This window comes from Acomys russatus, chromosome 11 (assembly GCF_903995435.1).
Source record: "Acomys russatus chromosome 11, mAcoRus1.1, whole genome shotgun sequence".
NCBI classification, from domain to species: Eukaryota; Metazoa; Chordata; class Mammalia; order Rodentia; family Muridae; genus Acomys; species Acomys russatus.
In genome coordinates this window covers 52,761,457-52,774,215 of record NC_067147.1, presented here as the reverse complement: position 1 = coordinate 52,774,215, position 12,759 = coordinate 52,761,457, and the positions used below count along the sequence as shown (strand labels likewise).

Genomic DNA, 12,759 nt, shown 5'->3' with positions numbered 1-12,759 from the left:
AGTTATTGGAAGCAGATGGCATGGGATTGGGGCAGGGATCCTATACCTGCCCCACTGTGGGAAGCAGTTTAGGGGACTAATGTCTGCCCTGCCCCAGGTTAACTAAGGCTATTTTAAAATACAAGTGTTAGTGTCTTAACTGATAATACTAATAATACAGATAATTTAAAAACAATATATGAGGGTAGAGATTCAACTAAAGACAGTCAAGAGTTTTAGTTCAGTATTATCATATCCATAATTATTTCCCTCAGGGTTGTATATATACAAGGAAAATATACAGATGCATTACAAATATTTTTAAGTATGGATGTGATGCGTAAGGACGCTTGCTCCTCAGAAACAATTGAGGGAGAGAAATTGTATGAAATTCAGGTGCATAGAAGGCAAGCTTGTTTATGTTGCCACATAACATTAATTCATTGCTATTTTATGTACTATCCAACGAATACTGTCTTAGCTACTATTCTATTGCTATGGAGAAACACCATGACCAAGGCAACTCTTATGATAGAAAGCATTTAATTAGGGCTTGCTTACAGTTTTAGAGGGTTAGTGCATGATCTTACGGCATATGGACAGGCATGGTGCTGGAGCAGTAGCTGAGAGCTTTACATCCTGATCAGCAGGCAGCAGGCAAAGAATGAGATATTAGGCCTGGCATGGGCTTTTGAAACCTCAAAGCCCAACCCCAGTGACACATTTTCTCCAACGTGCCCACACCTCGTAATCCTTCTGATCCTTTTCAGACACTCCCTGGTAAATAAGCTCTCAACTATGTCTGCCAATGGGGCCAGTCTCATTCAAACCACCACAAATATTGGCTGTCCAAGTTCTTATAAGCTGTAAGCTTTTGAAGCAGGGAGATATGATCAAAGGCCATCAACTTTCAGATACAAAAAGAATTCCTGGGATTGTAAGTAAATTAGAGAGATTATACATAAACGAGTCCAATGTAACTGAAACTTACTAGATGAGAAGATGGTGAGTATTTTCACCACAAACATACAAATGAGCCCATGGAATGATGGGTGTATTAATCAGGCTCATCATGGGAATCATTTCAAAGTGTGTCCATATTTCAAATTGTCATGTTGTATACCGTAAATGTATACAATTTCTATTTCAAGTTATATCTAACAGGGGGAAAGGAATTTTTACCTAATTGACACAAACGCATGCTAAAATCAAGAATTGTGTATAGTGATCTAATAGTGTAACATGCCTAATTGCTTATCTACCTTTGTCACAGAGCAAACTTTTATAAAAGGAAACTCAGTACAATTCTTTGCTTCACTCAGGGTTCAGGCAAAATAGGCATGGGCAAAGATAGCCACAGCCAGCAGGAGGATGGCATTGATGTTCACTACGTTTCTCCACAGGGGCTTCTCAGATGTGTCTGAGAACTTTTCCTTCAGGGCTTCTTCCTCTTCTTTGCTCAGCTTGGGCCCTGTATCCTGCAAACCACAGAATAAGCTACACGCCCTCTTGAGACATCCGCCGGATTGCTCAGCAGCATCTGGAACAGGAAAAAGCATCAATAAACCATCACCTCAGACAGGAAATAGGAACCACTTACAAGTATCATGGGAATATAGGGGGACAATACGGTTAAATTGATTATATAATGAAAAAAAATCGTGTACAGTACGTTTTCATTAAGCAAAGGTTTTTTTTAAAGCAAAAATTAGAATAGTGGCATTAACATGTCACAATAAGGTGGTTTTGGGTTTTGTTTTTTGATATTTCAATAATATAACATGTTTATTTAAGATAAAATTACAAGCATTTTTGCATACCTGGCAATTATTATGCTTTGAATTCTTTATTTTTTAGAAACATTTTCATGGAAACAGAATTACATCACCCTCCTTCCTCCTTTTCCTCCCTCCAGCCCCAGCTGACCTCCCTCGAACCCCTCCTATCCCCACCCCAATTCTCAAGCTGATAGCTGATGGACTTAAGGCCCACCAACAGGAAGCAATCACGCTCAGCACTGTAAACCTAGCTAGGCTCCTGGCGATGGCAAGGTCATCAGACCTCAGAGAAAAACTTACCATCACCACTTCACTAGACCAATGTCATGCCATACTATATTCTAAGTCTTATCTTTACGATCACAGATAAGCATGGCAACCACCCCTCATCAGAGAGGCTTCTCTTTATAGCAAATGGAGACCATCACAGAAAAGCCACAACCAGACACATCACAGAGCTCAACCCCCAGTGGACCCATCTACGTTACAGCTCCTGGATCTGTGGCTCGGGGAGCATCATGGGAGAGAGGGGTAGGGGTTATGGGAGCTGAAGGAGGCTTCTGTGAAACACTCTTTTCTAGAAATAGCTTCATAAACAAGACTGGAAAACGGCAGTATCAGTGGACATGTGGGCATGGGAGTGGGAGATTTTTGAGGGCTCCTGCCCACTAGATAAAGAAATATTGGCAGCTCCTGATGCTGAGAGAAGGAGGATTAGCTCCTCCCAGGGATGACCTACTCACTGGTCATCCCTGAAGCCATACACACAAATAACAAAAACAGATTCGGGAAGCTTTGTGTGTGCCTGTGTGCACATGCGTGTGTGCACATGCATAGACATGTATACATGTAACAATAATAAGCACAGGAATTTTTAATAACAGATGAAGAGACAATCAACAGCTTCATGTAAACATGCTAGTGAGATGAAGAAACCATAAGAAGAAAGACATATGGCTCAGAAAACTCACTCTGCAAAGAAATATTTAAACTGTTTCAAAATACCAGCCCTCATCTATCATTAATAAATGTGTATGACTTTATAAGACTTGTGTTGGAAATTTTGTGTGGAAGCAGGAGCTATTATACTTTGTTGCAAAGAAACTTAACTCCCAGCTATGGGGATTTGGAGAGTACAGCAAAATTATACAGGCACTCGCCGTTCAACCCGACAGTGAGTTTTCTTCAAGTGGTATAATGGGTCACAGACAAAATGTTTGGGGCAACATTCTTAATTGGAGGATTGGAAAAATTGAAACATACTTCTAAATACATACCTATTAAGTATTATAATAAAAATAAGGCAAAACAGAAATAAATGGTCATGAAATGAATACAAAGCAAAGCTGTGAAATGCAAGAAAAGTTTTTAAAGCGGTGGTGGAAAGCACATGAGCTTCAGTTTTTTAAAAAGGCTGAAATTAGGAGCTGAAAATAAATTTCCAACCCAACACCCAAACTATGTTAGAAACTATGTCAAATAAAAGAAATCTAAACTCTACAAGTGGAAGGATAAGCAAAGGAGGGAAGGTCATGAAAGACGAGGGATAACCATGAGGAGAACCAAGCCTGAACGTGAGCTCATTGCTAAGCAGATTAGCTTGGTCTTTCCCAGGACTGAGCAGCAATCTACCTGCCTGGAGTAGAAGACTACTAGGGAGAATAGTGAGGAATAAGAGTGGATAGCAGATTGTGTCCAACACTCAGGCATGATCTATCGAGACTGATTTGTTGAGCACAATATGTAATTAGAGATGGGGCAGCCTGTAATTAATTGCTATTTTGGCAGCTGGCACTCAGTTTCATGAACAGATGACAGATGGATAAACAGACAGACTGGAGACGAGTGACTGAATACCATATTCAATGCTCCGTAGCCTGGATGTAGAGAACGTGTATTTAAAATTTTTAGTTTAGCTGGGTGCAGTGGCACATGCCTGTGATGCCAGTACTCAGGGAGAACGAGGCAGGCGGATCTCTGTGAGTTTGATTCCAGACTGGTCTACAAAGTGTGTCCAGGGCCGTCACGACTACACAGAGAAACCTTGTCTCAAAAAACAAACAAACAAACAAACCAAAAACATCTCATTTAGAGATATTGATAGAAAGATATATAAATTTAATTCTCAGAAGCTGAATTTAGTGGGTTTGAAAAACAAGCATAACCCATAAAAGGCCACATAGCTAAACCCCTCACAGCGTTCTTACATGCTATACCTTCTCTAGGTGCCCTACTGACTTCTTCTTGAGTTTCCTCCTCTGCATCTAAGTCAATCCGTTCTTCTGTGTTGTTCCAGAGACTCCAGCACAGGCGGTATAGCTAACCAGAGACGACATGCACATTCATTAGTGATGGGGAGACGTTTACAATGATCCCATGATACCTTGTTTAATGTATGGCTTTAAAAACAACTCTTCCAGGTCAATTTAGACTAAAAGGAAAGGTCTCCTACAAACTCATGCACCAGAACACAGCAGCCATTTTGTTTCTCCTCAAGTATTCATTCACAACTCCAAGTAGGAGTCTGGGTTTGTGACGACAGGAAAGGCGTACATGCAGCCATCCTACACCGGCCCTCGGCTGCATGCACTTTCCTATCAAGCACTTGTTAGTGCTGTGTCCTGCTTACTTTCATTTGGTCCTATAGTTTACTTTTATTCTTTAAAATAGTTTATTGGTTGGGCATGTCCTTAATCTCAGTGATTGGAAGGCAGAGGCAGATGGATTTCTGTGAGTTTGAAGACACTGTATGGTCTATATTGTGAATTTCAGGACAACCAGGACTGTATATAGAGAGAAACAAAAGCAAATATTTTATCTCAATCTGCTTCTGGATCCATCATGTTTACATAGTAGTTCTGCTTGATTTGTGCCTTTCTTAAGTCACCTGCAAACTTCCACCAACTGTTACTATAAACTAAATTTTTCATTATTTTGATTGCTATCATTTCAGATTCTAATGCTTGATCTGCTTGCTGGTTAATACCAGCACAAGGGAGAGAGAAGCAGGAACATTCTGTGAACTTAATGTTAGTCTAGTCATCATAGTGTGCCCCAAGCTTGCAGAAAACACTGTATCAAATTTTAAAAATTTAAACTTAAAGTGGATAACATATATTGTATGATTTTTGGACATAAATGCAAGCCACAAGATTAGACATAATGAATAAATTCTAGCTTTAGGTCACTCTAGCGAAATTGTCTTGAATACCAATGGACTTTTACATTTATAATGATAATGTTGTCAAACTTATACAAATTGGTTCCTGATTTACTTCTACCAGTTTGTGAGAATTTACCTTTCTTGTCTGTTCTTGACATTAAAATTAGATGCTTTTGTGTCATCTCTAGGATTCTTTGACGATACAATACGAACACTTAAAATAACATTTCTTATATTAAATCCACTCGTTCAGTTGTTTTGTTAAACCTTTCTTCTTCAGAGTCCTTGAATTCTAACCCTACCCTGCATTAGCTTCTTCCTAGTCTTCCTCAAACTGTTACCCGGCGTGTTTTATTACTGCTTTGGTTTGTGAGTTCGCAACAGTTTTCATCAATATCTGTGAGATAGCTCTCGATTCGAATCAGTCTACTTCAGAAGTTGAGAACTCACAATATATTTGAGCCAAATGATGATCTCATCCATCCTCGAGACCATTTCTTTAATAATTAATACTAAGTTATAATTATTCTAACTGTCACATAACTTTATGTTTACATTTTCCTTGATAAGTATGTGCTTTCTTGTATGTGTTTGTTTAATTTCCACTATCAAGTGTAAGTACTTAGTAATGAATTCTGGTAATATGTCATTAATAAAGTTTTTTATTTTGATTTCTTTTTGCTGCCATGTGCTTCAAATTCCCAAACTAGACATCTTATACTTGCTACTCCTCAAGTATATATGCAAATGGGCATCACATTAAAGTTCATGAATGAGAAACCCAAAATACAGGGAAGTATTAGCCCATGCTAGTAATAAACTGAAACAATGTTACTAAATAATTATTATCTATTTAAAGAATTTGTGTCCTTTGTTTTAAAGTTAAGTCTATTGTATTTTAAATTTTATTTTACAGGGTTGTATAATATTCTAATTTTTTCCTGATTCAACCATGTTGTTCATATTTAAATATAAATTAGTTCTTCTTTGTGTCTATTTAGTCTCTTACTGATAGAAATCTAGATTGTACTTATTTTTTCCTTACAAACATTTCCAGAGAAAATACATATATTTTTCACATTTGTACATATATTTCTACTTAAACTACTAAAGGTAGAATTATTAACATATAAGAATAAAAAATGGCAAATACAAATTACCCTCTTACAAATCATAAAATTCACATATTCACCAACAATTGTGGAATGTGAGAATTTTCACACTTTCTTACCAACATGAAACTTTATTTCTGGGGTTTTTTTTAGGGCAATTTGAGTACCAAAATTGCATCATATGTTCCATCTTCTCATCCCTGTTGCTGTGTACACTTTATCTCTGTTCAGGTTTTGGATGTTATTTGCTTTGCCCTAAGTTGGCGCAGCCCACGTGCCTCTTCTGCTGTCTGGTGTTTCGTGGTCTCTTAGGCAGCACCAAGCGCTGTCACTCTGGTGTCCTGAGGCAGTGGCGCAGAGTTACTCCCCAGCCACGTCGGGAGGATTTTGAATTCCCAGCTCATTTCCTAATCTCACTCTCCCTCATCGTCTGGTGTTCTGCATACGCTAGGTAGGAAGCTGCTGCTTAGCTCGACTCCAGCTCTCGTGTGACAGTGGCTGCAGCGCCTCAGCCTCTGCAGTAGCCAACAGTTGTAGGAAGAAATGTGTTTAGATGAGCGCGGAGTCATCGCTCGTTACTCACGTGAACATCAGGGATTGGCTTCGTTAGGAAGGAGATTCCCAGGATTACGAATATCGACAGGAAAAACAGGATGATGGCAAAGTACAAATAGTGCACTCCGCAGATGATCGTGGGGCAGTTACTGGGAGCCAAGCAGGTGCCTGTCCCATATATAAACTCAGCGATCATCCGAATCAGGCCTACCACAAGTCCGACCATTAGCCCCCAGAATGCTCCCTGAAAATAAGTAAGTGGATAAATAAATAAATAAAACTTAAAAAGCAAAGCCAATGCTTAGAAAACATGAGATCTTCAAAGTAAGAACAGTTACGATCCTGCCTGCTCCATCAAGAAAAAGTAAGTGGCAAACTAGAAAGGTAGATATTCAAAACAAAGTTAGTTACCGATATGTGCTTATTGGTGGAGTATTGCTATCCTTGTTTCTCAGATACCAGAGCACCTTAAAACCGTGTGTGTGTGTGTGTGTGTGTGTGTGTGTGTGTGTGTGTGTGTGTGTGTGTGTGTGTGTGTGTGTGTGTCTATGTGTGTGCGTGCTTATCTGTGTATGCACCACATGCATGAAGTACCTGCAGAGGCCAGAAGAGGGAGCTAGATTCCCTGATCCTGGAGTTACAGATGGTTAAAGAGCTCCCAAGCGTGGGTGCCGGAAACCAACCTGGGTCCTCTGCAGCAAGTGCTCTGAGCATCTCTCCGGGTCTCCATTGTACATTTTTTTCCATTTTGTTCTATTCGTTATTGACAAATGCTCTTTGTGTACACTTACAGGGACAGCTGGCTTATATTATGATATGCATATTGTGGAATGATTGAAATTACTTAATTTCCATACCATAGACATAATTTTTTCCTTTTTTTTTTAACTCCATAGCCCTGCTGTCCTCTCTAACCAAAGCTGAATGTTTTTTCCACTTTTGTTTTTCAATCTATAGGTTTAAACACTTGCTATTTATTTTGCCTAATAAACAGATCTATGATTTTTCAGGCCTGATAATAGATATGTCTTGAATTTCTGAATTCAAGATGTCTTCCTGACATAATCTCCTGAATAAGATTCTGGAATCACCGATGTGGGCCACTGCGCCTGAGTAAAAGAATAACTTTTCCTACCCATTAAACGTTCTAATTTTGTGTCATTCTTACAAACATATTCCCTCATTTTCACCTACCTGTTCATTGACCCTTTTACAGAGGATGGCAAGCACAAAGACAGCTGTGATAGGAGGTCCAATGTAGCTGGAAAACGATGTTATATAGTGGAATAGCTGTCCACTTTGTGATGTCTGTACCAGTGGGACCCACAGGATGCTGATGATGAGTAGAACAATGCTAAATGCCCTGCCAGGAAAACACAATGGTCCAAAGAGTAAACAAAAGCGTTATGTCTGCCTCCACCACTCCTCAGGTCAATCTTCTGCTCTCTCATCGGTTTTCCAAGCAAAGCCAAGCTGCTTGACCTTGCATGAACCCACACCATGTCGAAAGATTAGCTGGTAGTAAAATGTCAAGAGCTAGACTTCTTTTCAGTTACTAGACATTATATTTTTATTTATAACATTAACTTTCCACTCACAAAATGAACTCAAATCACAGCAATTGATTAATAGTTTGTAATGTATTCATCAATTAGAAAGAAACACCAGGCTATTTCTACCTACCAATAATGTTTGGATGATAAAGAAGACTCATCTTTTTCCCTTTTTACTAGCTTGAGGGAGACTGAGTCAAATTGCATAGATTAGAATTAGAATATTAAATATCTAAAAAGGTTGCATACCTTGGCAAGAAGTGCTGAGTATTTTAACAACTAAAAGGAATTTTTGAAAATACTGTTAAGATCCGTTTAGCTCTGTACCCCATTTTTTCATTGGATTATTTGGTTTGGTGGTGATTAATTTCTTGAATCCTTTATATATTTTGGATATTTGCCCTCTGTCAGATGTAGGGTTGGTGAAGATCTTTTTCTAGTATGTAGGCTGTCATTTTGTTCTGCTGACAGTGTCCTTTGCCTTACAAAAGCTTTTTAGTTTCATACGGTCCCATTTATTAATTGTTGATCTTAGAGCCTGAGCTGTTGGTGCTCTGTTCAGGAAGTTGTCTCCTGTGCCAATGAGCTCAAGGCTCTTCCCCCATTTTTTCTTCTAACAGATTTAGTGTGTCTTATTTTATGTTGAGGTCTTTAATCCCCCTTGGACTTTAGTTTTGTGCAGGGTGATAAATAAATGTCTACTTGCATTTTCTACACTTAGACATCCAGTTAGACCAGCACCATTTGTTGAAGATGATATCTTTTTTCCATTGTATGGTTTTGGCTTCTTTGTCAAAATTAAGTTTCCATAGGTGTGTGGGTTTATTTCTAGGTCTTTGATTCTATTTCATTGATTCACATATCTGTTTCTATGGTTTCTCTGCCAATATCATGCAGTTTGTATTACTGTTGCTCTATAGTACAGCTTAAGATCAGGGATGGAGATACCTCTGGAAGATCTTTTCCTTTTACGGGATTGTCTTAGCTTTTGGGAGTTTTTTGGTTTTCCAAATGAAATTAAGAATTGTTCTTTCAAACAGAATTCTCAATAAAGGAATTTCTAATGGCCGAGAAACACTTAAAGAAATGATCAACATCCCTAGTCACCAGGGAAATGCAAATCAAAATGACTCTGAGATTTCACCTTACACTTGTCAGAATGGCTAAGATCAAAAACTCAAGTGGCAGCACTAGCTGGCAAAGATGTGGGCAAAGGGGAACACTCATCCATTGCTGGTGGGAGTGCAACCTTTACAACCACTTTGGAAATCAATCTGGTGCTTTCTCAGAAAATTGGGGATAGTTCTACCTCAAGACCCAGCTATACCACTCCCGGGCATATACCTGAAAGATGCTCCACCACACAACAAGGACATTTGCTCAACTGTGTTCATAGCAGCATTATTCGTCATAATAGCCAGAATCTGGAAACAACCTAGATGTCCCTCAACTGAAGAATGGATAAAGAAATACATTTACACAATGGAATACTATTCAGCTATTAAAAACAAGGAAATCTTGAAATTTGCAGGCGAATGGATGGAACTAGAAAAGATCATCATGAGTGAGGTAACCCAGACCCAGAAAGACTCTCACGGTATATACTCATAAGTGGACATTCGCCACATAACACAGGATAACCACACTATAATACACAGACACAAATAAGCTAAATAGCAAGGAGCAACCTAGGGAGGATGCTTAATTCTCATCCAGAAGGACAAATGGAATAGACACTGGAAGCAGTTGAAGAGAAGGAGCAGGAATGGAGCCCACCATAGAGGTCCCCTGAAAGACTCCACCCAGTGGGGGATTGAAGCAGATGCTGAGGCTCAGAGCCTTGCACAGCAGTGCAAGGAGTCTTATGGAAGATTTGGGAGATAGAAGGGCCTGGAGGGGACGGGAGCTCCACAAGGAGACCAATGGAGCCAACAGATCTAGGTGGGGTAGGGGTGCTGTAGAGCCTGATGCGCCAGCCAAGTACCGTGCATGTTGAAGACCTCGACCCTCTGCTCAGATGTAGTAGGTAGGCAGCACAGTCTCCTTGTGGGTCCCATAATATGGGGAGTAGGGGCTACCTCTGACATGGATTCTGGTGCCCACTCATTTATCACTTCCACTTGGCGAGGTGGCCTTGCCAGGCCACAGAGGAGGAGGATACAGGAAGTCCAGCTGAGACTTGATAGGCTGAGGTCAGGTGATAGGGGAGGAGGGCTTCCCTAGTCTGAGGACTAAGGGAGGGGGAGGGGAGAAGGGGATGAGAGAAGGAGGGTGGGACTGGGAGGTGAAGAAGGAGGGGCCTACAATCCGAATGTAAAATGAACACATTCTAAACATAAATTACAGCCCAACAGAGAAATCTCTGCTATAGGCCTCAGATGCTGAAAATGTCCTTAGTCCTTTATGGGTTGAAAGCTGGGTTTGTCAAATGAATACATCACAGAAGGTTAGTATCTGTTTATCACAGGCCGTTAGTTTTGACACAGAGGTGCAAATATGATGGCTAAATACAGCCCTACATAAATTGTAACTAGGTTCTGGAAAACAACTTCCTAACCTCCTCATCGCTGATACTCACAGTCAACAAACCTCTGCAAACAGCTTCTTTCCAGGAATTCTAGTTACAGCGGCCCCTGCTGACCAACCATTAAACTTTGTGCACACAAGAAGCCACATATTTACTCCCACACAGCTAGGATTCTAATTCCTAGGATCAGATCCAGATGAGGCCCAAGCCGTGGGCAGGAGGGACAGCAGTCTTCAGCAGAGAGGACTAGCTGGTCAAACCATTAAGGAAGAAACTTCTGAGTTAAATCAAATTATTAGCCATTACGATCTGGATCAGATTTCTTTCCTTTGTCTTCTGTTACCTGGCATAACATTTACACCTGACATGTAAGATTATTATGCCTAAAATTAAATTTAAAAAGCTGGCTTTGCTTCCACCTATATTTATAGGTTTTTTTTTTAATTCTATGGACTACCTTACTTATATTTAAGTATTTAAACCAATTACTTTCTCTCTCTCTCATGGATTTTTTTTCTGGTTTGATCTTGTAGTTTAACTTCTTGTGCTATGGTTAGGTATAACTCTAGGAAAGACTGATCATCAATAATTACATTACCATAACTCTTCTATTTGGAAAAAAAAACAAAAATAAAAGAAGACCCATTCAGAAAACGAGTTACAGATCTTAATGTAAAGTTCTCAGAAGATGAACTTAAAGTGTCTAAAAGGTATCTCAAAATGTTAATTACTCAATCAATTAGTGAAATGTAATTTAAAACATCTTTAAGGTGTCATCTTACCCCAGTCAGATCAGGTAAGATCAACAAAACATCCAACAACAAACTCTGGAGAAGATTTGGGGAAAACAGGAGCCCTTGCTGGTGGACTTGTAAACTAGTACAGTTACTTTTCAAATCATCACGGGGAACTCTGAAGAAAGCTAAAAATGAGTCTTTCGTGTGACCCAGATATAAACTCCTTGACATAAGACCAGAGAACTCAACACCCTATTCCACAGACACTTGATCAGCTGTGCTCACTGTCTTGCTTTCCACAATAGCTAGGAAGTGGAAACAACGTAAATGACCTTCAGCTGACAAATGTAGCACATTTTCATTAACATACATTTCAGATACACGCAGCTGTCTCTCCAGTTTGTGGCTCCTTATTTAAAATCACCAGATGTGAGCACATGACCTGGAGTAACGGCAGGAAGTAAAAAGGTTCTATGGGAGTCAGGGCACTGCAGAAGGGACCAACAGAATACAGTTGACATGACAGGGGACGTAGTGAAAATGAGCAGGCGGCTTTTATTGGATAGTGAAAAAAGAGTGAATTCAGGAGAAAGGAACAGGGACAAATAAATACTGAGCTTGCTTGCACTGGCATTGATAATACCTCACCTCTTTATATATTCATCTTTTTATATTTATCTAAAATAATATATACTGCATGCATATGTTTGTGTAGAGATACCTACCTTAAATGAAGCTGTAACACTTGGAGTGACATCACTCTCTATAAGAACCATAGGCTGTCATCTAATAAAAACCCTACTACCAGGAACAAAAAAGTTCCCATTTGAATTGGTGATCAGGGTAGCCCAGGGGACACCTAAAGCAATATGGGCTATTACTATTGCTGGTGGTTGCTTCCCAGATGTAGAGGGTAAGTTCGTATTGCCAAGGACACCACACAGGATTCAGAAGAGCCAAACTAGATTTGACACTAAAGCTGGCTCCAAGCACTGCTCTGAAAGTGCTTCCTAGTATTAGAAGGTGCTACGTATGCTGCCAATGGAGGGAACCAATCAGTAGCTCCACTCAATGATGAAACCTGTGACTCACGTTAACCAGCATGGCAAGAGACCACAAAGGTGCAATAATGGCACTCATGCTTTGGCTGTAACCAACAGATCTCTAATTGGACTTAAACATGACTCAACAGGAAGGGAAATTGTGCCTGCTATTGGAAACGTAGCCAATTATCTTGAATTAGTGAGGTCACGGATCTTATAGGAGAATGTACCCTATCACTTAATGAAGCCAGCATAATTTCTAACTGTATTATTCTATGTACTTGTTTTTAGATTTATGACTAAATATGCATT

At 39.6% G+C, this 12,759-nt stretch overlaps 1 protein-coding gene across 1 annotated transcript in view; it reads right to left on the bottom strand.

Moving 5' to 3' along the window:
• Positions 1–1,289: 1,289 nt before the first annotated feature.
• Positions 1,290–12,759, bottom strand: part of LOC127195726 (solute carrier family 5 member 4-like) — a 49,861-nt gene continuing 38,391 nt past the window's right edge. Inside the window, exons 12-15 of the mRNA XM_051153260.1 lie at positions 7,782–7,950; positions 6,616–6,831; positions 3,974–4,076; positions 1,290–1,519 (exon numbers count right to left, since the gene is read on the bottom strand). Of these exons, the coding sequence (XP_051009217.1) occupies positions 1,305–1,519; positions 3,974–4,076; positions 6,616–6,831; positions 7,782–7,950 (703 nt within the window). The 3' untranslated portion in view covers positions 1,290–1,304. The remainder of the gene's footprint in view (positions 1,520–3,973; positions 4,077–6,615; positions 6,832–7,781; positions 7,951–12,759) is intronic.